At 42.1% G+C, this 26,556-nt stretch overlaps 1 protein-coding gene across 6 annotated transcripts in view; it reads left to right on the top strand.

Moving 5' to 3' along the window:
• The window catches only part of LOC140204204 (rho GTPase-activating protein 6-like), a 161,366-nt gene that overhangs the window by 40,922 nt on the left and 93,888 nt on the right, over window positions 1–26,556 (top strand). For 5 of the 6 annotated variants that reach the window (XR_011887557.1, XM_072270702.1, XM_072270700.1 and 2 more), the window contains one exon: window positions 18,672–18,828. Coding sequence is in view for 5 of the 6 variants with exons in the window: in XM_072270700.1 (XP_072126801.1) it covers window positions 18,672–18,828 (157 nt within the window). In the remaining variant the exon portion in view is untranslated. Of the gene's footprint in view, window positions 1–18,241; window positions 18,276–18,671; window positions 18,829–26,556 lie in introns of those variants that run through there. The other variant, XM_072270704.1, reaches the window with a different exon arrangement.

Here is a 26,556-nt window from a genome sequence, read left to right as displayed (position 1 = left end):
CGGCCGGATTGGTGTCAGTGAAGGAGGGGTTAAAACCAGTTCCAGTGCGGATCTGGAGAGACACGGGAGCGTGTCAGTCACTAATACTGAAGAGTGTATTAGAGTTTAGCTCAGAGACCCAGACTGGGGAGGTAGAGGTCAAAGGTGTTGGGGAAGGGACAGAGTCAGTCCCTTTGCACCAGATACACTTACAAAGCAACCTGGTCTCTGGACTAGTCACGATCGGGGTGAGGTCCGAATTACCGATGAAAGGCGTGGAAGTCTTGCTGGGTAATGACATCGCCGGGGGAATCGTGTTCCCAGTCGTGAGATTGACAGGTCAGCCTGCCAGCATTGAGGCCCCGCCATGGACTCAGGTTCATCACGGGACCGCGGTAGTGAATTTAGCTGAAACGTTTCTGCCAACCTTGTACGAGAAGAGGGTAGAAAATGAAAAGAAAGAGTGTATTGAGACAAGAGGCAGTGAGGGAGCTGGGACAGACGTAGCAGTAGCCAGGAAAGAATTTGTGCAGACGCAGGAGCGAGACGAGGGGCTGATGGTTTCGGCAGAGACAGCTTTCTCTGACACAGCTTTAACAAGGGTAGGCTATTGTGTGGAGGAGTAAGTGCTAAGGAAAAAAGGGAAATCAAGTACAGTACCCGTAGATGAGGAGTGGGGGGTGGTGCAAAAGAGTTATGGGGATGAGATTTTTAACATGGCCCACGAGGTACCCCCCAGTGGACATTTTGCAGTGCTGGAGGAAACAGTTGGTGGAATCATGAAAGAGATTTACCGGCTGCCCAGGGGGAAGAATGTTATTGATCATGACCGACGCGAACTGGGACGGTCACCGGCTTATGATATGCTAACAAACCTAGTCGGTGTTAGCGTGGAAATCAATGAAGCTGGGGTCCCCCTGATAAGAGAGAAAAAAACATTTTGAAAAGATTATTATGGGATCGATCAGATGGGAGAAGGCTATTGTTTTGGTTAGGTCTACTGATAAGGTCTCTCCCTTAATCCCCGAACAAAGCGACTCTTTAGGAGTAATTAAACGACTCGCACCCGTGTGGTTGATTGTCCCGAGGCAATGCAAAGAACTGGGACGTTGGGTGATGTCTGTTAAATAGGTCAGCCTAGCAAACAACAACCATATATAATGAGTAATTCAGTGACTAAAGGGCTGATGAACACAGAGGTGTGCATTGGAAATTTAATACGGCTGTCTGAAGCCAGCTTGATAGTGAACCTTGAAAAAAATGAATTCGGCTACGCGAAGGTCACTTACCTGGGAATTGTGGTGACACAGGGGCAGCTGGCAGCGATGCAAGCTACAGTGCAGGCTATCGCTGACCTCCCAACCCCGACAGACAAGAGGGCCCTCAGAAGGCTCTTAGAGATGGTGGGGTACTGTAGCAAGTTTTGCAATTACTCTGCGGTCACTACCCCTCCCCCTCCTACTATGCCCTTGCGAGAGAAAACTGAGTCGGAATGGGACGACCCTTGTTATTGTGGTCCGGGACAAAACCAAATGAGAGGTTACATTGATCGCAATTCATCAGTGTTTTTGGCCACACTGAAGTTTGCTGAGTTGGAGCCTGGTCTAAGGGTTTATTAATAACACATATAAAAGGGACAGAAAATGTGATGGCTGTCTGTCAAGGTGTTGACAACTTCAAACTCGCTGTGTTAGCCAAATAGCTAATAAAGATCTATATTTGTGTGTGTATCAAATAATGTATTCATCCCGGTAAAAATCCTTAAAGGGGGGAAGTGTGACGAGAATACACATAGATGTTAGCTGTCCTGTGAGATCAGCAGTTGGTCTGCCACCTGTCCTCAGGGGAAGGGGAGATAAGGGACAATGAAGCAGCGTCTGGAGATGTGTAATGAAGGGACGGGAGAGAGAGCTGTCTGCTGCGGCTCCCCCTTTGAACCCTGAACTGTTTGAAGTGATGGACAGGCGATACCCCAGCAGGGGGATAAAAGGGGACAGGTTCGCTAAGGCAGACACACAGGACACCCGAGGTAACGAGACCCTGGAAGCGGTGCGCCTCTCACGAGTCGGTGGGAAGTACCAGACCTTAAACGCACAGGGTGGAAAGGTACGATTAGCGGGAACCCGGTGTGTGTCCACCCTCGCCTGGGTGCCGGATTCACTGCAGAGGATCGACCACATCTGGAGGAGGGGTCACAGTCGGTGACCTCAGGTGACATCACAAAGGACCGCCCGGAAGCTGCTGCTTGTGAGCAATATCGCCGGTCTGTGAGTGGAAGCCGTTTCTGAATGATTTCTCGTTTTTTCTTTCTTTCTCTCTTTCTCTCTTTCTCTCTCTTCTCTCTTTCTCTCTTTCTCTCTTTCTCTCTCTCTCTCTCTTTCTCTCTTCTCTCTTCTCTCTCTCTTTCCTCTCTTTCTCTCTCTTTCTTTCTCTCTTCTATCTCTCTCTCTCTTCTCTCTCTCTCTCTTCTCTCGTCTCTCTTCCGCTCTCTCCTCTCTGCCTCTCTCTCCTCTCCCCTCCCCCCCCCACGTTCTCCATCGCCATGGCAATGATTACTGCGAACTGAACTACTAATTGGACTGAACTTTGTGTCACTTTGAAATTGGTCATTTACCCCTAGACAACGATAGAGCTTGATTGGTGCTGTTATCTTAATTCTGTGCACGTGTGTGTTTATCATTGCTGAACTGTTGCATTTATTATCCTTTCGATTACTGTGTTGCTTGTTTCTTTAATAAAACTTTCTTAGTTCTAGTAATCCAGACTCCAACTGAGTGATCCATTTCTGCTGGTTTGGCAACCCAGTTACGGGGTACGTAACGCTATTTTCAGCTGAAACAAATGCATAATTTCTTATCATTTAACAAAATACTCTGTTCAACAAGTAAAACGGGGGAATCGATCTAAGAAGGAGACAGACACTGCAGGATGAACATGATATGCTTAGAGTTAGCAATGGAAAGAAAAATGAAAAGTTATTTAAGCAACATTGAGCTAGATAGTTAAAAAATAAAACTGTTTTGTTTCTTTATCCCAGATGTTTTTTTTAACAAAGATCAGAAACCAAATTTTACTTGTTCTCAGTAGTTTTCAATTGAGACACCAGTATAAATCATCACTCTTTGACAGCTCAAATAGCTGCATACAGAAAGCATTGCTTCCCTGACTGAAATGTCTAAACAGTTATTGAATCTATTTTCTTGCAGAGTTATGTGATGGATTCAGTCTTTGATGTGGTCAACAGTGAAAATAAATAACATGGCCCTTTAGGGGTTGGTGAAAATATGAAGTCAATCCTTTGTGGTTTGACTCAGATCGTAATTCTGGGTATAGAAGAAATGACATTTGAATTCAAGTGGATCTTGTACCCTTGGTTTCCTTCTAGCCAAGAGGCTTCCAGTTTAGCTTCTATTCCAATTTATACTTTCTCTGGACCTCGGAGGTTCACCTTTCACCTTTCATAACAGACTGTTACATGATCATTTAGTTTCTGCTATTTTACAAAATGTTATGCAATATAACTCAAAAAGAGAACATTTGGAAAGAACTCAGACAGTCAAGAAACATCTTGAAAGCATAATGACATAAAATTTAATCTAATTTCTTAACATTCATTCTGTTCTGATGGGTGCATCAAAATCAACAAAAAATATATGAACAAAAGACACAAAATGCTGGAGGAACTCAGCAGGCCAGTCAGCATCTATGGAGAAGAGTACAGTTGACATTTCCTGCTGAAGGGTCTTGGAATGTGATGTCATTGACTGTACTATTTTTCAGAGATGCTGGCTGGCCTGTTGAGTTCCTCCTGGATTTCCAGCATCTGCAGGATTTCTCTTGCTTGTGAAAAAATGTATGACACCACATTCTTGCTTTGAAAATCATTTAGCCTTCTCAGAGTTAACCACAAGAAAGTGCATATATAGCAAATGAGGTGATATTAGTTAAAATACTGTTTCCTCATTCTGAATTATCATTAATATTTTTGAAAGCATCAAAATTCTTGAATAAGTTAATGTTTATTCAAGGGGCTAGAACAGAGAAAAATTATGATTTTATTGGCTGGTTGTTGCTCTCAGGCATATGGATCGGGTGAGAATGTAATCCTTAATGTTAGTGGAGACTAGAGTAGGCTGTTGGACAACTTAGCATACAAGTAGTATACATGTTGGAAGAAGGGACAGTTGGATTATTAACACAGAGTACAACGTCCTAGGAAGAAATTGCAGATCACACTGTTACTAAGAGTCATGATGATGACAGAATTATAACCGGTCCACCTACAAGAATGTCTCACTCCTCTCCCTGTCCTCTTTATATCAGCTATCTTCCTTCTTCAACCTCACTCCTGATATATGGTCCCCACCATCCTCACCCCACTCCCCACCACAGACTGTTGCTCGGACCTTTAAGTTCCTCATGTTTCAGAATCCAGCATCTGCAGTCTCTTTAGGATTGTGATTCAAGCATTATAATTCAGAGGCAGTAACTGATGAAGTGGTAATAAAACCTATGGTGAAATTATTCCAATGTAAGTAATGACAGGTATTCCTTTTAATATGAAGCTGTTATTAGAGCACATTACAGATGCTGTGAAGCTAAAGACAGTGGCAGTCCTATGGAGTCAGCATAACTGCTGTGGCTCACTCACCCTGAACTGTTCACTGGGCCATTAGTCTTTGCACTATGCAACGTGTGGTTGAGCAGACATGATCCTCTGAATTTCACTCCAAATGCTCTGGGAATTCACTTGAAATGCCACAGACAGAAGTAAACCTCTCACCCAGTGACAACTATGTTGCCAGCCACAACAAGAAGGACCAATCCATTGGTGTCTTCACTACCTAATCACTCTGGTGGCAACTTGCACTGCACAGTATTGCAGAGTGAACTTCGATACCCAGAATGCATGTGTACCAGCTCCAATCCAATCCGAATGCACATTCAGTGTTTGCCAGAAAATGTGTGCAGAAAGTACAGGAGGAACAGAAGGGTAGAATGTCATATTTGTTGGTCCTTTGGGAAATCACAGTAGACAATGGTTTAGTGCAAAATTCCCTTACCCCATTCCATCCGAGTTCCCATTTTACCCTGTACTCTCGTACCCTATCAGTATCGTTGACTCTTTCAGAGCTTGCCTTAACACTATGATTAAATATAACACCAGGAAAACATTACAGACAACATCTTGCATCCAGCAATGATGGAAATAATAGAAATATCAACTATTGATTCTTCAATATTACCTTAATGGCCATCATTCATGCCAGATGTTGGATAGCTCTTGGGTGCTCTGATGAAGTAAGCATTTCATAGTTAAAGTGTATCGGTGGAAGGCTGCTTACTGACTGTGGAAGGAGCTACAGATAGTATGCCAGTATCTTCAATATTTTTGCGCACAGAATGCTTGGTTGTATCCTGCACTGTTGTTAAGAGTGATGTTAGTCTGAGTGAGTTAGCTGTCAAATCAAAACAAGACAATGGCAGAGCAGTAGTTTTATCCTGAGAATGTGTAGCAGATTTTTACTTTTGCACCACTGTTACTCCGCAGAGCAGTGCTTCTGTAGTCTGTTGGAGAGCTTATTACAGATTCACTAAATCTGGTCACTGGTATAATCACAGAAGTCCAAGTTTGCATGGCAGATTTTGGAGCTTTCCCAATGGCACTCAGACTTTGGATGATCCGTTTGTGTTGCACTCAAAGTTATGGCATTGGATGTTAGATATTGCCCAATGGAAAGGTCCTCAAGTGTTGAAAAGAAAGTGATCACTTCTACTGAGTACAAGGTTGAAACTGTGCATTTCATTCTCCTTGACATTCCTTATCTGCTTCCTAAAAGACTTGTCAAAACGCTCAGCATTTTATTGCCTATTTTCATTAAGCTAGGGTACTACCTGTCCTCCCTAGATCTATCTCCTGGCTTGTCTTTTCTTTGCTTCACAGTCTGGAATCATAACCAGCTGCCTTGAAAGACTGGTTACTTATCAGATGCAGATTCAATATCCATTAAAAACTTCTGCCACACCTGGTGCCCTTATCTGATACAATGGTTGCAAGCTTCTTATCAAGTGAATGTGTACCTTCATGTTACTCCCCTGCTATTCAATTACTATTTGGTCAGCTCGGAACTCTTGGCTTTCTGAGAAGTGAAACATTACGGTGATAGGAGCAAAACACCTGTAAGAAATTTGTTTATGTTATCTGAAACTTATAAGTCATAAGAGATTTGTATTGAGCGAAGAGGGATATAAGAAAGGGAATTATTTAGAATAGTACTGTTATTCTCCATGATTGTGGCACTGAAGCTGTCATGACCTCTGCCAGATAGTCTCCAGCGGATTGGGCAATGGAAGGCAGTTGTTGCTTAACAGTTGTTATTAGTTCTGACTGTGCGCCACCTCTTCTTGTAAATGAGAAGGACAAGGAGGCAGACTGCAATGAGTGCATTACAGTGTGGTGTCCTGTCCATGGTTGAATGAGATCAGGTTATGAGACTTGGAGCAACACTAAGTGTGTGAGGGAGTGGTACATTTGATTACTAAGCCAAACACTAATTGATTGGGATCATTGAGAGGTGATTGCTGGGGTTTTATTTCATTGAGAAGTGCATGAGGTCAGTGATGTTGATAATGGGAGATGGGATTTGATCACATATTCTCTGATTCTCGTAAAGTATTTGAGGTGTTTCTTGTGTCATATTTCTTTATCCATAAGCTTCCATCATTCACCTCAATTGTCTTGTCCTCTCAATTGCTTTATGACTTTGAGCCTGGTGGTGTTGCTGGCCCCAGGTAGTGGACTCTTTTCCCCTTTCCATTCCTCTCCATCTCTTTGAGCAAGGCCTTTGGAAACATATCAGAAAGTCATCTCTCCAATGGTCAACGTTTCCTCGAAAAAATTGCTGAAGCCTTTGAAATACTTTCCGACATCATAGCCAGAGTATACCTCCTCTTAAAATGGTGCATTTTGGCATTAATCATAGCCAGCTGCCTTGAAAGGTGACAGCCACTCTTCAAATTAAGCCTTCTAGTCATATGCCAAGGCAACAAGAGTGCTGGCTTGTTACTGAAATCATGAAAATTAATGAGGTTGCAAATTGAATTTTATATGTATTCAGTAATTAATCAAGAAGCATGAGTAAACTGACTATTGATTCCAAGACCTATTTTTTTCTAGTTCCATCAAATTTAGATTCCATCTTTTCTTCAACTCAAAATTATTCTGTGCTTGAATTATCTGCAATAAAATTAAAACATAATAATTAAAAACATTAAACATAAGACATATGTGCCATAGTTTATGTTATATCATGATAAGATAATTAAATATAGGAGCAGAATTAGGCCATTCAGCCCATCAAGTCTGCTCCGCCATTTCATCATGGCTGATCCTGGATCCCACTGAACCTCATACACCCGCCTTCTTGCCACATCCTTTGATGCCCTGACCGATCATGAAATGATCAAGTTCCACCTTAAATATAGTCACGAACTTTGCCCCCAGAGTAGTCAGTAGCAGAGCATTCCATAGATTCACTACTGACTAAAAAAATCCCTCCTTACCTCTGTTCTAAAAGGTCACCCCTCAGTTTTGAGGCTGTGCCCTCGAGTTCTGGATATCCCCACAATAGGAAGCATCCTCTCCCCTTCCTACATTCACCTTTCAACATTCGGTATGTTTCAATGAGATCACTCCGCATTCTTCTAATTTCCAGGGAGTTCAGGCCAAAAGCTGCCAAATACTTCTCATATGTTAAGCCCTTCATTCCCAGAATCATCCTCATTAAGCTCCTCTGGACTCTGTCCAATGACAACACATCTTTTCTGAGATATGGGTCCCAAAACTGTTGACAATACTCCAAGTACAGTCTGACTAGTGTCTTATAAAGCCTCAGCATTATCTCCTTACTTTTATATTCTGTTCCCCTTGAAATAAATGTCAACATTGCATTTGCCTTCTTTAACACAGACTTGCCCTGTAAGTTAACCTTCTGGGAGTCTTGCACGATGCATTAAGAGATATGTGTAAATAAAATAGCACCCTAGATCCTATTTCCTCACCAGTCACTTCTGATGAGAAGTACACGTGAGTATTAGACCTAGGTTCAAATAACAGATACTCCTCAACCTCACACCACCATCTGCATCAATCCAACTGTTCCATTAAGTATAATATCGAGTATGTTCTTGACGTTAATACAGACATGATGTTCTCTCATTTTAATTTCAATTCTCTTCTAGGAAAAGCTGAATCTTTTTTTTATACTAGTCATATACCTCTCTCTTGTCATACTCTTTCAAAAGCTGTAGCAAATATTGAAAACAATGATATTTCTGCAGAGAACATTTGTTGCTAACATGGTTGCTATGGTGATCTTCTAAGTCTTTTGTTTGCTTGAAATGTTCTGGCCTTTGAATTACAAAATGAAGAGGCAGCTTAATTTCTTTTAAATACAAAATTTTAATAGAAATTTATTTCACAATCGGAGGCTATTCCGCCCATTGGATCTGTGCAGGGATTATGTGGGAACAATCATATCAAGATAGTATTTGGAGACAATCAGAAAAAAGCTAGAATTATTATTTCTTCATCTGTGGATAGAGAAATTGAGCCAATTGTGCTTCCTCTGTCCAGAAGTTCCTCCTCAGGGCACTGTCCTAGGCCCAGAATCTCTAACTGTTGATTGAAGATTTTCCCGCCTTGAATATGTATGGAATAAAATTATTCACTGATGAGTACATGATTTTTAATCCTACTCACAGCACCTAGGAGAATGAAGGTACTTAAGCAGCATGAACTTGTCAGAACTTAAGCAAGACAAATAACAGTTATGTCATATAGATGCCAGGCATTAAACGTGCATGGGAGAGTCTAACCTTTGCCGTTCCATGATATCACTATTGCCAAGTCCTTGTAATCTACATTCTAGGAATCACTACAGACCAGAAACTTAACAAAACAACTTGCATAAACGTTGAAGTCACAGAGTCGAAACAATAAACAGTAAATGATTCATCTCCTTTTATCTCAAAACCTCATAATAATAGGCAATATATTCTTCAAGTGTATAATGGAATTTACTATTTTTGACTGGTTGGATGCTGATGCCACAAAACCAAAAAACTGAAAATCAGTCAGAATAGAGCAGGCTGTATGACTGACAGTCTAAGCACTCACTCTATCTGCCACTCACGTAGTGATTGAAGTGTGAACCATCTACAATTGACACTTTCTTCAACAGCATCTTCCATATCTACAGGCTCTCACAGCTGGAAGAACATATATAAATGGGACTTAGAAGCATCTCCAATTCTCTTCTGATGATTCAAAAGCTTTCTTAGCTTGGAAACTTAGCCCAGTTCCTTTAATGTTGCTTGCCTGTATCCATGGCATTATCTGATTAGCACACTGGGAGTATCTCTCTCAGGAGTACCGCTGCAGGTCAAGCATGCAGTTTACTGCCAACTTTTCAAAGGTGATCAGGAATAATAAAGAGATGCAGCCTTTTCTAGGATCACATATGTTTAATAAATGAAGGAAAAACTGGGGCACCTAAAATATGTATGAAAGAGAAGGCTTACATTAAGGCTTGTGGACGAAAAATTTAATGCAAAAAGGGATCATGGCTTAAAGCCTAATGAACGCTATTTAAGGAAGCTATGAGCCAAAGCTGCATTCATGAAAATGATTTCCTAAAATAGTTGAAGCATTTACTGGTAATAATTGTTAAACACAAATACCTTTGCTTTATTTGAATCTACAAGCTAAATATTTGATCTGTGATAGAAAATCATGTGCTGTGAAGTGCATTTCATTCTAAAGGGCATATTTGATTATCTCCCATGATTAGAGGCGAAATTGGCCATCTTTCTATAAATGAAAGAACAGATTTCTTGCTTTTCTCATACCCCCATCAGTTCTGAATACTATTATGTTCATACCTACTCTATCTGCAGCTGCAGACCAAAGGAAAATCAAATAAAGTCTTCTTTGCCAGAGTAATGAACTTAGGTGACATCTCTATTACAGTAAATTGTGAGTTTTGACCGAGGATAGGAAGTTGTATGAGATCTCCACAGGCCAAGAATTAAAGATATGTATGAGGCAAGAGGTTCCGGAAATAAATTGTGAAGATGAGAAGGTATCAAAGCTGAGCAAGTGCAAAGAATACATATTGGCTCTTGAAATGGAATGGTGTCTGGAGAAATACAGTAGTGTTGATAGTACTTTGTTCTTCAGTACATATGGTTTATAAGCTATGGTGATAATGTGCATGTGCTGGCCCTCTTGTTCTTTAGAAACCATTCTTGGGTCCGCTGTACTTACCTTGAATGCTTGAGAGATGATTCTACTGAGCTTAGATTTCCATTTTCTTCAGATGATGTTCCAGCCTCTCCTACTTTGAACTTGTCTCATTCCTGTACAAGAGTCCAATTTCACAACCATAATGCCAAGTATTCTTCTTTGAACTTGTGATTATTTGAACCCTTTCAGAATTCCCTCATCACAGATATCTTTTTCACTGTCAGAACCTATAGCATAGATATTGGCTGGCATGCATTCTTGCAACTCTTCCTTTGTCATTACTGCATTCAGCTCCAAATTTTGCACTATGTGTTTGTTACCCTGTAACAAGTTGGACACAAACTGTAGTCTGTCTTTAACAGATGCATTTAATTGCTAACATACATGAGCTGCAGATATCACACATATACCACAACCATCTTTATTAACATACCCAAAAATAGGCTCAATATTGCTCTACTCTGAGCTAAGATGATTTCCAACTCCTGAACAATATAGTTCTGGGAATCTGTGAAGGGATTTTTTAGACTATGTAATGACGGTTGGAATACAGAGGTGAGATAGTCACGTTGTTGTTTGCTGTCGTTCCTCTCCATGCCTTGTGGTACATTGGGAGGCAACCTTGCTATTTCTTTGCCATTTGCCTTTTTTTTTATGAGGCTGACTTGCGAGCTCAATGCTCAACCCAGCACAGATGGAAAGCATGCAAGGAGCTGGCAGGATTCAAACTCGGGATCATTTGCCTCGATGTCTGGTTTTGATGCCATAAACCATCAGTCAGCCTTAGACAGTCTCACATCACCTCCAAACTATACATTTTAGAATCACTCGATTGCCTAAAGTTACCATCTTTGGATAAGCAGGCAGTTGCTAACTAGGAAAGGTGCATAACTAAAGTTCACAGCCTAGAAATGTAATCTGGCAATGGGGTGCTGCCAGTGATGTCAATACTGAGGCACACCAAAAAAAAAATTGCACACAAGGGGAGTTTTGCCTGGATCAAAGTGCAACAATGATCAATTTTAAATGAAATCATGTCCAATGAAACCTTGGGCCTGGTATGCTACACAACTGAGTACAACTGGCATTTTTCAGTTGTCAGTCAAACACTTTATGGCACAATTCATGCCATTCCCCATATCAACAAGCTTTTGGTTGCAGCCAAATTCCTCATTATTCACAGTGGTACAATGAAAGGTGCTTCACAGTGCTTTGTTTCATTTGTGAGTGTTTAATGGGATATCCCATAGCATTTCACATATCTCAGTGATCGCAGCCTTGGAAAGACCAGGACTGTAAATACATTACTGCTGAGAATCACTTTTAATGGGCGTTTCCATGGGGACACTGCTGGTAGCAATCCATCATTGCAGGCAAAATGACTGACATCTCAGGGTGGATCTGTGGAGGAGGTGAAAATATGCCTCTCAGTAATGGAATTACTCCATTGGAATCTTAAGAGATCCTACCCAGATTTAACGAGCTCGGTTCTTCAAAGCTCTTACTATGGAGGTTCTAGAATACAGTTCTATAACAGGCTGCATTATAATGCCTGGACTAGCTTATCTGCAGAGCTCAAGGTCTCCTTGACTTTTAAGGAGTTGGCCATGGGGTTGGAGAAGACCTTTGCTGTGGGGTTGGAGAAGACCTTTGCTGTGGGGTTGGAGAAGACCTTTGCTGTGGGGTTGGAGAAGACCTTTGCTGTGGGGTTGGAGAAGACCTTTGCTAAGGGGTTGGAGAAGACCTTTGCCATAGCTCCCATGTAGCCCTGCTTCCATTGGCTGCCCACCAGGGCATCAGGGGAGAAATCCAGGCATGATTTTCATTGACAGATTAGTTTTTCTTGGTGACCAGGAGGCATTTCAAGCACTGTGATTGGCTGATATTGCTGGATTTCCACCCATCTGTTCATAAGATCTTCTATTAATAACTCAGATCTTTTCCTCGACAGGAAAGATGCTCAAGCCCCCAATGCTCCAATGATCATTTATCATCTAGAAGAATTCTCTGATGGAGAATACTATCTTTCTAGAAAGTAGACCTAATGCCTTAATCTTCAGTGAGAATCAGAATCAGAATCAGGTTTAATATCACCAGTATATGTCGTGAGTGTTGGCGTGTGGCCAAGTGGTTAAGGCGTCGGTCTAGCGCTCTGAAGGTCGCTAGTTCGAGCCTTGGATGAGGCAACGTGTTGTGTCCTTGAGCAAGGCACTTAGCCACACATTGCTCTGCGATGACACTGGTGCCAAGCTGTGTCAGCCCTAGTGCCCTTCCCTTGGACATTGGTGCCGTGGAGAGGGGAGACTTGCAGCATGGGTAACTGACGGTCTTCCATACTACCATGCCCAGGCCTGCGCCCTGGAAACCTTCCAAGGCGCAAATCCATGGTCTCATGAGACTGACAGATGCCTATATATATGTCGTGAAATTAGCTGTACATTGCAATACAAAATAATTTTAAAAACATAAGGTAGAATAAGAAATATATATAAACAATAATTAAGCAAGTAGTGCAAAAAGAGAGCAAAAACATGGGGTAGTGTGCGTGGGTTCATTGTCCATTCAGAAATTTGATGGCAGAGGGGAAGAAGCTGTTCATGAAATACTGAGAGAGTGTCTTCAGGCTCCTGTACCTCCTCCTTGATGGTAGCCATGAAAACAAGGCCTAGATGATGGAGGTCCTTAGTAGTGGATACCACCTTCTGGAGGAATTTCCTTCTGAAGGTGTCCTGGATAATGGGGAGGCTCAGGTCCATGATGGAGCTGACAGAGTTTACAACTTACTGCAATTTTTTAGGATCCTGTGCAGTGGTCCCTCCTTACCAGATGGAACCAGCTAGAAGGCTTTTCAGAGTTGTTGACATGCAGAAATTGTTTACCCTTTCTGCTTTTTTTCTCTCAATGAGGATCAGTGTGTATTCCATTGATTTCCTCTTTCTGAAGTCCACAATCAATTCCTTGGTCTTTCTGACACCGTGCGCAAGGTTGTGGTTGCTACAACACTCTTCCAGCTGATCTACCTCACTCCTGTACCTTTACTTGTCACCCTCTGAAATCCTGCCAAAGCAGTGGTGTCATCAGGATCTGTACGCATGGTGTTTGGCAAAGCACATAGTCAGGTTGGTAGAGAAAATAGAGTAGTGAGATAAACACACAAACTTGAGGTGTGCCAGTGTTGATACCAAGGAGGAGAGGTTATTTACGATCTGCACTGAGTGTAGTCTGCTGGTGGGGAAGTCAAGGATCTAGTTACAGAGGGAGGTACTAAGGCTCAGTATTGGTGCTTGTTGGTAAGACTGAGGGTATGGTTGTGTAGAACACTGTGCTGTAATCAATAAACAGCAGCTTGATGCAGGGATTACTGTTGCTCAGACGAACAGCCAGTGAGATTGCATCTGCTGTAGATCTATTGTGGCAATAAGCAAATTGCAGCAGGTCCTACTCCTTACTTAGTCAGGAATTGAGTTTGGCCATGACCAACCTCTTAAAGCATTTTGTCACTGTTGATGTGAGTGCAACTGGATGATAGTCATTGAGCTAGCTCACACTGCTCTTCTTGGGCACTGGTGTAATTGTCACCCTTTTGAAACAGACTGCTGTGGTGAGAGACTGAGGATGTCCTTGAATACTCCCAGCAGTTGACTGGCACAGATTTTCAATGCCTCCTAGGTACACCATCAGGGCCTAAGGTCCTGTGAGGGTTCATCCTCTTGAAAGATATACTAATGTCGGCCTCTGAGACAGAGAGCTCATGGTCACCAGATGCTGAAGGGATTCACACAGGTGTATTTTTATCCTCCCTTTCAAACCATGCATAAAAGGAATTGAGCTCATCTGAGCGTGAAGCATCAGAGTCATTCATGAGGTTAGGTTTCCCTTTGTAGGAAGTGATGGCCTGCAAACCCTGGTAGATCTGACCTGCCTCCAATTCCATCTCAAACCTCTAACGGAATTGGGGCTTTTTTGCTCTTAAAGTATCCTTCAATAGGTTGTATCTAGACTTCTAGTATAGTTCTGGATCATCGGTCTTGAGTGCCACAGACTTAGCCTTCAGCAGACTACGAATTTCCTGGTTCATCCACAGCTTTTGGTTTGGGTGTGTCTGGTATGTTTTTGAAGGCACACACAGGCCTTGATGAGGTTGGTGATAAATGTGGCATATTCACTCAGATTCAAAGATCAGTTCTTGTGTCATGGTCTGGTCTGTGAAGTCTGTATTCCGGTTCACGGTCCGATCCATGGGCCCTTGCTCCAGGTTTTCCTGTCTACCCTGTTTCTGTTCTTGTTGAGCTCTAATTGAGTCAGCTGATGCTCATTGGGGCTGGCTGCATAAATACCTTCAGAGACCAGGGTGTGGCTGCTGGATTGTTCTTTTCCTACTCCTTGTATCCCTTCCTCTGCCTCCTGTTTCCTCACCTGAAGCCCTGCCTTGTCTTGCCGGTAACTCTCGCCTCGCCTGAAGTTCTTGTCTCGTCTTGCATTGCCTGAAGCCTTGCCTTGCCTTGTCTTGCTGGTAACTCTCGCCTCATCTCGCCTGCATGCTTGTCCTGGAGCCACCCTGTACCTAGCTCCCTTCCTGTCCCTTGCCTCCGCCCAGGTAAGCCAGGCAGTCTTGCCGTTTCCTGTGGTTGGTCCTGTCCCTTCCTGTCCCTTGCCTCCATCGGGTAAGCCAGGCCATCTTGCTGTTACCTGTGGTTGGTTCTGTCCCTTCCTGTCCCTTGCCTCCGTTGGGTAAGCCAAGCCGTCTTGCCGTTACCTGCGGTTGGTTCTGTCCCTTCCTGTTCCATGCCTCTGCCGGGTGGTGATCCACGCCCTGCCCAGGAGTACCGCGCCCTGCCCAGGAGGAGCCTGCCAAGCCAAGTCTCTAGCCTCTAGCCTCCTTCCTCCTGCGAAGCCTCACCTCAAGTCTCTAGCCTCTAGCCTCCTGCCAAGCCTCACTACAAGTCTGTAGCCTCTAGCCTCAAGCCTGCAGACTCCTGCCTCCTGCCAAGCCTCGCCTCGAGACTCTAGCCTCTAGCCTCAAGCCTGAAGATTCCAGCCTCCTGCCAAACCTTGCCTCAAGTCTCTAGCCTCTAGCCGCAAGCCTGAAGACTCCAGGCTCGTCCTGCCTGCCTGCCAAGCCGCGTCCTTGCCTAGTTCTGGGGTCCGAGCCAGAAGCAGGACCCAGGTACTGGGTCCTTGTCCAGTCTCTGGCTCGGAGTCCAAGCCTGGGCTCCTAGCTCTCTTGTCCAGTCCTGTTCCGGATTCCTGGTTTTCGTGTCCATGTCCTTGCCCTCAGCCAGTATCCTAGTCCTGTCCCTAGTACTTCAGTGCCTGTGTCTTGCACTTGGGTCCGTTCCCAGCCACCTCCTTATGACATCTTGAATATTGTCTACTCCACACTGTAAGCGCTCCTCCACCTCCTTTGGCCACATTTTCTTGGTCCTCACCATTGGTGCTGCAATCTTTAGCCTCTGCCTACACACTGTGAGTAGAGGTACAGCCAGGCGATCAGGCCTTCCAACGTGTGGATGTGGGATGGCACATTAAACATTCTTAATGGTGGTATGACTGTGGTCAAATGCATTGGCTCCTCTTCTTCTACAGGTGATATGTTGGTGGCAGATGTTCAGAGACTTCTTCTAGCTGACCTGGTTGAAATCTCCCACAATAGGAGGGTAGGCATCACGATGCACTGTCTTGTGACAGCTGATTATGGTGATCAGCTCCTACTGAGCCTTTGTGATATTGGCCTAATGCACGCAGCTACCAGAATGATGGTGGAAAACTCCTCTAGCAGGTTAGATGGATGAATCTTGACCTCTAAATGTTCCAGGTTGGGTGTGAAGGACTGAGACAGAGCCACCACATCTTTGCGCCATGATCAGTTAATTAATTTAGATTGGATTATGAGGACACTCAGTCCTTGTTTATTGTTATTTAGAAATGCATGCATTATAAAATGATACAACGTTCCTCCAGAATGATATCACAAGAAAACACAGGACAAGCCAAGACTAAAACTGACAAAACCACATAATTATAACGTATTGTTACAACAGTACAAAGCAATACCATAATTTGATAAAGAGCAGACCATGGGCACGGTAAAAAAGAGTCTTAAAGTCCTGATAGACTCATCATCTCACGCAGACGGCAAAACCTCCAAGTGCCGCCAACTTGCTGATGCAGCACCATTGGAAGCACCAGACCGCAGCGGACTCTGAGTCCGTCCGAAAAATTCCAGCGTCCGACCAGCCTCTCCGACACAGCCTCTCCGAGCACCAACCTCTGCCGAGTGCTTTGACTCCGCCCCGGCCGCCGAGCAACAAGCAAAGCCGAGGACTCGGGGGCTTCTCCTCCGGAGATTCTGGACCACACAGCAGCAGCAGCAGCAGCAGCAGCGAAGCAGGCATTTCCGAAGTTTCACCAGATGTTCCTTCATGCTCTCACGTCTGTCTCCATCAAATCAGAATTGTGCACGGCACCCTACTTGACAAACAACAGGCAACATCACCGGAGTGGCCGCTGCAAGCTGCGTCGCGCCACCATCTTCTCCTCCCAGCATACTGCATAATGCACCTTTTCTACCCATTCGCCGAAAATGTGGAAGCCATTGGGCTGCAGAGCTGCGTCCGAAATGGCACCGGTATGCCATGTTTTTGTAAAGCAAAGTACACAAAGGTCTCTAATGTTCTTCGGTACTGTAATCTTGCTCTGAGTCCTTTAACTTTATTTTCCAAAAATAAAAATGTATATTTTGCCAGTAGAATAGTCCAGGAGTAGGGATCCAAAGCCTCTGCATTTCAATCATACTTGCAAAATGGCTCAACACCCACGCTTCCATTTTCTTAAAGGGGAATTATACTCATGACCTGAGTCTGCCATCTGGGGTCTGTCAATTTTGAGAATCAACATGTTTTTAAAACATCTGAAAACGTTGTTGCTTATGGCACCATTCCATGGCTGTGTCTGTGGCTTTCGGTTGTAGTAGTCCTAAATGGAAATATTTGTTTAATCCTAACAGAGCTACACGCAAAGAATCACCACTTATTTGTGCTATCTTGAGAGACTGAAATGTCAGATCTTTGGCCAATGCTGTCTGGAGAGATGGATCCTGAATTGCAAAGAATATCCTCCACTCCTCCATACCAGATACCAGTTTTCAGTCTTAACCATAGAAATGCCGTGGACAATATTGCAGGTGTTTTAAGAATGAGATTTAGGTGTCTGCTTCAGCCCATCATGAAGCAGGAAGAGAGGAAGTACAGCAGAGTCCAGTTATCCCTCCAGTGATCATTAGGAAGTTATGTAAGAACTTGAGAAAACTCTGCCCATGGCATCCAGTGTCAGCTACATAGTGGCTGGCGTACAGTGAGGGAAAATATTGTGTGTGTGTAGTATGCCCTATACCCAGATGGTATTTGGTGCTATGATTGGCACTGAAACCATTCCAAGTTCCAGCCTGAAGTTGTGTTCACAAAATGTTGTTCAGAGATGCATAACATAAAAATGCAACAGTTATGCATGTGCAATACAGCAATGATGGTACAATGCTCAAAATAGATCCACAAATAGGTTTAGAAAATCCATGCACATTATATCAATGTGTAAATAGGGATTTTGCTCTTTGCCAGTTTTGGGGCCATTTTGTGACAGACGTAAATTTATTATTTTTGTTCAGTAAGCGTGGAATTTATTTTTTTGTGAATAGTAACATTTTTAAGTGTGGATATAGTGCCAAGCAAATATCAGATGTGCTGACATGAATCCTATCTGGTAGTGCTAGTACTAATTTTACATTAGGAATGATTTTAAGTTAAGAAGATTTTAGCTCAATTTTTACTCAAGAAGAGATGCTCACCAATTCATTTTCTAGGTTTGTGTTTTGTTCTTTTTAGTAAGTAATACTCTTTTTGTATGAAGTATGAATCTAACATACTGTCTGTCTTTACTGAGTGATGCATTTTCTTTTAGACTTGGGAAGAACATGGATTCATGACTCATTCTGGTAAACAGTTTATTTTTATTTCAGTGAAGAGGAGTTGAAATATGAATTGATTTGGGAGTAAGTAAAACCACCAACCTCTAACATCCTGAAGACAATGCTGAAGTCAGTAATAACCAATTCCAGAACAACTTCTTGGTGCTCTCTGGGTTATGGTTCAATATAAATGAAAAGAGTTTGGTCTTATGAGCCCCTGCATGGGCTTCACTGGAACAATTCAAAGTGACATACAAGTCAGCATAGAATTAGATAGAATTTGTCAAACAAAAGGTCTAATTTAGTTTCTGCCCTCTTTGATTAATATTGTGCCATTTACTTGTTGTCAATATGTAAAAAGGCTGTTTTATCACTCCTGCAAGCCTGTTTATTTGATTCCTAAATATGGTTTTACTTTTGCAGGGGGATTTTACTTGGAACACCATGTTTGGACAAAGTGTCACCCTGCAACCTGTTCCTATTCAGAGCCTCTCTGAGCTGGAGCGAACAAGGCTTCAGGAGGTGGCTTTCTACCATCTGCAAAGGAAAAATCTGGGCTGTCAGATTACCATCCCCAAAGGTACTATCATTGCAAGTACAGTGCCTGTACAAACTCCTGTGAACCAAACTGGATCTAATAACATGCTGCAGATTATATAGCCTGTTATTTATTTATTTATTGAGATTTATTGAGAATAGACCCTTCTGGCTTTCAAGCCACGTCACACAGCAAACCCCTGATCTAACCCTTGCCTAATCATGGGACGATTTACAATGCCCAATTAACCTATCAACCGGCACGTCTCTGGGCTGTGGGAGGAAACCAGAGCACCTGGAGGGAACCCACACATTACAAAGAGATCCTGCAAACTCCTTACAGACAGCAGCAGGAAATTAACCTGGGTCACTGGCACCAGAAAGTGTTGTGCTAACCACAACAATATTGTGTCTTCCTTACCATCATGGATAATGTCTTGGGTAGACCCTGTCTCTGAATCATCCAAAAATAATATGAAAACGTCTTGTATTTTTGAAGGTGTATACTAAATTCAATAGACAATAGGTGCAGGAGTAGGCCATTTGGCCCTTCGACCCAGCACCGCCATTCACTGTGATCATGGCTAATCATCCACAACCAGTACCCTGTTCCTGCCTTCTCCCCATATCCCTTGACTCCGCTATCATTAAGAGCTCCATCTAACTCTTTCTTGAAAGCATCCAGAGAATTGGCCTCCACTGTCTTCTGAGGCAGAGCATTTCACAGATCCACAACTCTCTGGGACAAAAGGTTTTCCTCATTCCATTCTAAATGGCCTACCCCTTATTCTCAAATTGTGGCCTCTGGTTCTGGACTCTCCCAACATCAGGAACATGTTTCCTGCCTCTAGCATGTCCAATCTCTTAATAATCTTATATGTTTCAATCAGATCCCCTCTCATCCTTCTAAATTCCAGTGTATACAAGCCCAGTCGCTCCAATCTTTCAACATATGACAGTCCCGCCATCCTGGGAACTAACTGTGTGAACCTCCGCTGCACTCCCTCAAAAGCAAAAATGTCCTTACTCAAATTTGGAGACCAAAACTGTACACAATACTCCAGGTATGGTCTCACCAGGGCCCTGTACAACTGCAGAAGGATCTTTTTGCTCCATTACTCAACTCCCCTTGTTATGAAGGCCAACAGGCCATTAGTTTTCTTCACTGCCTGCTGTACCTGCATGCTTACTTTCAGTGACTGATGAACAAGGACACCAAGATCTCATTGTACTTCCCCTTTTCCTAACTTGACACCGTTCATACAGTAATCTGCCTTCCTGTTCTTGCTACCAAAGTGGATAACCTCACATTTATCCACATTAAACTGCATCTGCCATGAATCTGCCCACTCACCCAACCTGTCCAAGTCATCCTGCATTATCTCAACATCCTCCGCACATTGTATTTTCATGTAAATGAATTTACATGATGTAAGTGTATTTTCATGTAAATGAATTCAATTGTAATGTAAATTCAATTTGAACTTTCCTAGAATATCATTTATAATCTTTGATATTTTTTTGAACTTTTGGGTGCTATTTGCTTACAATTTTACTGTGGTTTTATTCATGATATTCAACACTTATGAAATTACTTCCTTGCAGCTTTTCGTCCATTATTTGTATAATAAAGTGGCAAAAGTCTTTCTTAACAAAGCAAGTCAAATTTCTCCATTGTATATTTTCAAAACTTTAGTCCAATTACCCTTTGTGCATTATATAGCCTGCAACTGAATCTCCACTGATCATTGATATGTGGCAGATTGACAGTGAGTGATGCACCTGGGTTTGTATTGCTGTCAGGGTCAATTGATTACGCACATCTTTTAGGAGCACATACCACCAGGCTCAAGGACAGCTTTTATCCCACTGTTACCAAACCCATGAATGGACCGCTGGTAAAATAAGGTGGATATTTGACCTCACAATCTACCTCAGTATGATCTTGCACGTTATTGTTATCTGCATTACACTTTTTCAATGGATTTTACACTTTATTCTGCATTGTTAGTGTTTGACCTTATTTTAGCTCAGTGTGCTATGTAATGATTTGATCTCTATGAAAAACATGCAAGATAAGCTTTTCACAGTATCTTGGTACATGTGACAATAATAAACCAACACCACTATCAGTTGAATTGGGTAAAGTTAGAAAACATTCAATTTAAAAATACTTGCTTGAACTACAGCTGTGCATCCATTAAAGAGTAAGATACCACTCAAATGGCAGCTATTATTTTCTGTATGAATTAAGTGGTTAGAATGAGCTGAAATCCACGATTAATATTTGCAAACTTTCTGACTCTTCTTGCAATGGTGGTGGCACAGCAACTGATTGTACCCTGCCCTTGTCCCATGCTGGGATCTGCTGCATATTCCATTCACAATACCACTTGAAGCAATGGTATCTCTGAGAAGAGGAAAGCACCGCAAGGTTGTCACAAAGAGTAGTGGACAATTATCAGAAGTCATGGGGATAACATCAGATCAGCACATAGAAATTATATCACTTGATCAAACTTCCTTTCAAGGAAATTCCCAGAATTTCAGGCTCCTTGAATTTAAAGGACACAGTTCTTCTGAGTTGGTGCTAAAGATAGATTTGCTTTATTTGTCACATGTACATCAAAGCATTACAACACACAGTGAACTGCTTCATTTGCGTCATAGCCAACAAAGACTGAAGATGTGTTGGGAGCTCCCCGAAGTGTTGCCGTGTTACTGGTGGCAACATTACTAACCCTAACCCACTCGTCTTTGGGAATGTGGGAGGAAACAGGAGCACCCAGAGGAAAGCCACGAAGACACAGGAAGAATGTACAAACTCGTTTCATTCCCTTGTTTAAAAAAAGTAATGAGGATAATGTCAGCAACTGTAGGCCAGTAAATTTAGTTTCGGTGGTGTAGAAACTTATAGAAACAATCACTCAGGGCAGAATTATCGATCACTTAGAGATCAATATAAAGAAAATCAAGATGTTTATATCTTGAATGTATTGACAATGATGTGGTGGAGCAGGTTCAAAGATTACTTTGAAAAATGAATTGAATCATTATTTGTAACAAGGCTACAAGGAATGCAATCAGCTGCATTGCTCATGCAGAGAGCCAGCACTGACTCATATGTTTCCTTCTGTGACTCTATGATTCATAGCCTTGCTGCTTTTGAACCACCTCTTCATGTTCCATTGTTATGAATCACCTATCCCACAGTCCCAATGCCACTAACTTAATGGTGGAAGTATCACAGCTTGTGCTTGTAAGGAGGAAAGCAAAGGAGTTAGATGATGATTTAATACAGAATGTGGCAAGATAAAGGACTTACTCAGGGAAGGAGTCTCTCTCTCATACTCTTTATTACTGTCAATGTCATATTGGACTCCAGGACCCCTCTAGAGCTGCTTCTTTATCCTTCTGCATTTGATCTCATTGCTATGATAAATTGGAAAAAGAGGATCAGGTGGAAGGTGTGTGAGTGGGTGTGATTGGGTGGAAGAACATGCAAGAATGTTGCATGCTGATTTTACAGATTATTATTGATTACTTGCATAGCATTTGTTCAACACTTTCTGTGCCAATTAACTTCTTTCAAAAAGATCAGCGCTTACTCGTACTGACATGTTCTGGTGTTGTGCAAAGGGTTCACATGTTAGTTATTTCCCTCTGTTCCTTTTTTTTTGCTGTTTATTATGGAAGTTAATTTCATCAATATACCAGCATTACTGACAATACTCTTCAAGGCCGAACCTTAGCCATTGGGGTGTATTGTAAATACTGAGGAAAATGGCCTATTTCTTTTCTGCATTACATTTTAGTTTAGTAACCTTTCATCAGAAAAATTTGACAAAAGTTTGTTAAACTGAAACAATAAATCTATTTTCTCTCCATTTGTCCGACTTGACCTGCCGAGTATTTTTTTCATATTTTCTGTTTTGTTTCAAATTTTTAGCATTTGCAATTTGATATTTTTGAAAACACTGTGGACTTGAAGTGTTTTTAGCTTAGACTGAGGGATGAAACCACATCCATGCCAATTGTAATAACACACTACATTGTAAAGGAATGTCTGTCTGTTTGTCTTGGTACCATATCCGATGCGGACTTTGGTGACCATGGTTTTCCATATAGATCTATCCTTCGTTTTTTGGATGACTTCCATTTCCTTGATGTGTAGCCACCTGGCTATACTTTTGATGTACATAAGCTGAGGTCTTCCTCTAGGTTTGCTCCCCTCAATCTTTCCAGAGAGTATGAGTTTTTCTAGTTCATCTTTCCCCATGATGTGTTCTAGGAATCTGAGTTGTCTTTCTCTTATTGTTGGTATCAGTGATCGAACTGCTTGGGCTCTTCTGAGAACTTCTTCATTTGATGTGTGTGTGGTCCATGATATTTTTAACATTCTCCTGTAGAACCATAATTCAGCTGCTTCTCGTCTCTTTTCCATTGCTGGAGAAATGGTCCAGCATTCACTTCCATAAGTCAGGATGGAATAAATGTAGCACTGCAGTTTTCTGTTTTTAGTGTACATGTTCATCTTTCTGTCTGTTAATAGACAGAAAGCTTCTTTCGCCATTGCTGTTCTGTATTTAATATCTGTGTCACACCTGTCATTACTTGTTATTAGGCTGCCAAGATATTTGAATTTGTTGACTTGTTTGATGTTTGTATTTCCGATCTTGATCACACATTGTGGGATGTTTGTCTTTCTGGAGATGACCATGCTTTCTGTCTTCTTGGTGTTGATTGGGAGGCCTCTGCGATTACTTTCTGCTGCCACTGTAGTGAGTAGTTCTTGAAGTTTTGTTTCTGAGTCAGCTATTAGTACGGTGTCATCAGCACATCTGATGTTATTTATATTATGGCCTCCAATTGTGAATCCTTTGATGTCTTTGATACTTCTCAAGATAGTTTCACTCTACAGGTTGAATAAGTCTGGTGAAAAGACACAACCTTGCCTGACTCCTCTCATGATATTCACATACTCACTCACTTCTCCTTCTATTCTGATGGATGCTGTCTGGTCCCAGTATACGTTTCTTAAGAAATGTATATCTTTCCCATCTATGTCAAGATCTTGAAGCATTTCCCGAAGATCTTGCTGTCTGACAGTGTCAAAAGCTTTTGTATAGTCAATGAAACATAGGTCGATGTCTTTTTGTACCTGGATGGCTTGTTCACAGATCATCCGTAGCATGAAAATTGCGTGTCTGGTTCCAGTGTTTTCCACAAAGCCGCATTGTTCTTTACTGATTTCTGGTTTTATACAGTGTCTTGTTCTCATCATGATTACTCTGAGAATAATTTTTGCCACGTGGCTCATCAGGCTTATCGTACGATGTAACTCACATTCTGTTGCTCCCTCTTTCTTTGCAAGTGTGATGAACACTGATTTACTTAAATCATCAGGTATTTCCCCATGATCATAGATTTCATTTGCTATTTCTGTTATTTTCTCTACTCCAAAATCTTCTAAGGCCAGTATCATTTCAACAGCAACGTTGTCTGGACCAGTTGCTCTGTTATGTTTTGTTTTATTTACGGCTGCTCGAATTTCTGATTTTAGAATGCTAGGTCCTTCAAGATTCTTTTTTATGTTCGGTTTTTCTCCTCTTTGGTCTTCAAAAAGTTCTTTTATTTATTCTATCCATCTGATTATGATTTCCTCTTTGTTCATAATTAAGCTACGGTCTTTTGTCTTGATGCAACCACTTGCTGAGCAAGGTAATTTCCCCATTAGTTCTTTAATCTTACTGTGCATCAACTTTGTTTCAGGGTTATGGGTTTGTAGCATTTCTACCTCTGAGCATTTCTCATTTAGCCATCTGTCTTTAGCTTCTCTGCATTTTCTTTTTATTGTCTTATCAAGTTGTTTGTATTCTTTGTCGTCTCTGAGTTTGAATTGAATGTAGTAAATATATTAACAATTACATTTTGTTTATTATTGAGCTCCAAAAATTTGACATCTCTTTTCTCAATTCTGTCCTAACCAATAGATACACTCTTGACTACATAAATCTATATTTGATGGTCAGAGTGCTGTGCCACATAGAGCTAGCAATTTTGTTTTTATAAACTGGAAAAATGCTGATTCAAGCACAGCTTGTGTTTCGGCAGGGTTCGATGATATTCCCAACAATCAAGTAGTATTGTTCTGCTTCAATTACTTATCTTTGGTAATTGACAACAATATCTGGTGTTTTCTTGAATATAAATTTATTCCTTTTAAAAGACAGTCAGTCTTTATTTTCATGAAATTTTTTATTAAAGTGCATCAGAATATAGAGTATCATTGAATATAAATGAGAAGAATAAATATTGGATATTTAAAAACACAAACATGAGGAAATCTGCAGATGCTGGAAATTCAAGCAACACACACAAAATGCTGGTGGAACGCAGCAGGCCAGGCAGCATCTCTAGGAAGAGGTACAGTCGAGGTCTCGGCCCAAAATGTCGACTGTACCTCTTCATATATATGCTGCCTGGCCTGCTGCATTCCACCAGCATTTTGTGAATATTGGATATTATTGGGTTTCCTGAAATCTGTAAATACAAAGTCACCTCGTAGGAAGCCTTATTCATATAACAGAAATATTTAGAGAAGAAAGACCTGATTCTTTCAAAGCTCAGACCTGTAAAAGTGCTTTCTCGGAAGTGGAGCAATTTGGGCCTTTACTTAATAAAATGTATAAGAATGTGTGGTGATCTTATTTCAACAGGTAAGATTTAATAAGGGATTAGTAGGCAAATGCAAAGACAATATTTCTTGCCAATAAGGAACAGGGGATTATTGTTTCAGAATTAAGGATCATCCATTTAATGCAGAGATAGGCAGGATTCTCAAAGGGTTGTGAATCTTTGCATTCCCGAGCCCATATACAACGGAATCCCACCACCAAACATATCTTACCCTCAAGCAACACACATAAAAGTTGCTGGTGAACGCAGCAGGCCAGGCAGCATCTCTAGGAAGAGGTGCAGTCGACGTTTCAGGTTGAGACCCTTCGTCAGGACTAGCCTGATGAAGGGTCTCGGCCTGAAACGTCGACTGCACCTCTTCCTAGAGATGCTGCCTGGCCTGTTGCGTTCACCAGCAACTTTGATGTGTGTTGCTTGAATTTCCAGCATCTGCAGAATTCCTGTTGTTTGATATCTTACCCTCCCCCACTTTCTGCAGGGATCATTCCTTACGTGACTTCCTTGTCCATTTGTCCCTCTTCACTGATCTCCCTCCTGGCACTTATCCTTACAAGCAGAACAAGTGCTACACCTGCCCCCACACCTCCTCCCTCATTACCATTCAGGGCCCCAAACAGTCCTTCCAGGTGAGGCGACCTTTCACCTGTGAGTCTGGTGAGGTCAGATACTGTGTCCAATGCTCCGGATGTTGCTCCTGTATATCAGTGAGACAAGACGTAGATTGGGAGACAGCTTTGCTGAGCACCTACGCTTCGTCCGCCAGAAAAGGCGGGATCTCTCAGTGGCCTGTTTCAATGAGGCCACACTCAGAATGGAGGAAACACAGCTTATATTCTGTCTGGGTAGCCATGAACATTGATTTCTCGAACTTCCGGTAATGCCCCCTCTCTCCTTCACTATTCCTGATCCTCTTTTCACTCTCTCACCTTACCTCCTTGACTGCCCATCACTTCCCTCTGGTGCTGTTCCTCCCTTTTTTCCCTTCCATTGCCTTCAGTCTTCTCTTTTTATGTTCCCCCTTCTCCTGCCCTGTATCTTTTTCACCAATCAACTTCCCAGCTCTTTACTTCAC

This window comes from Mobula birostris, chromosome 10, assembly GCF_030028105.1.
Source record: "Mobula birostris isolate sMobBir1 chromosome 10, sMobBir1.hap1, whole genome shotgun sequence".
Lineage (NCBI taxonomy): Eukaryota > Metazoa > Chordata > Chondrichthyes > Myliobatiformes > Myliobatidae > Mobula > Mobula birostris.
Note: the sequence above shows the minus strand (reverse complement) of the source record. Positions and strands in the feature narration are given on the sequence as shown.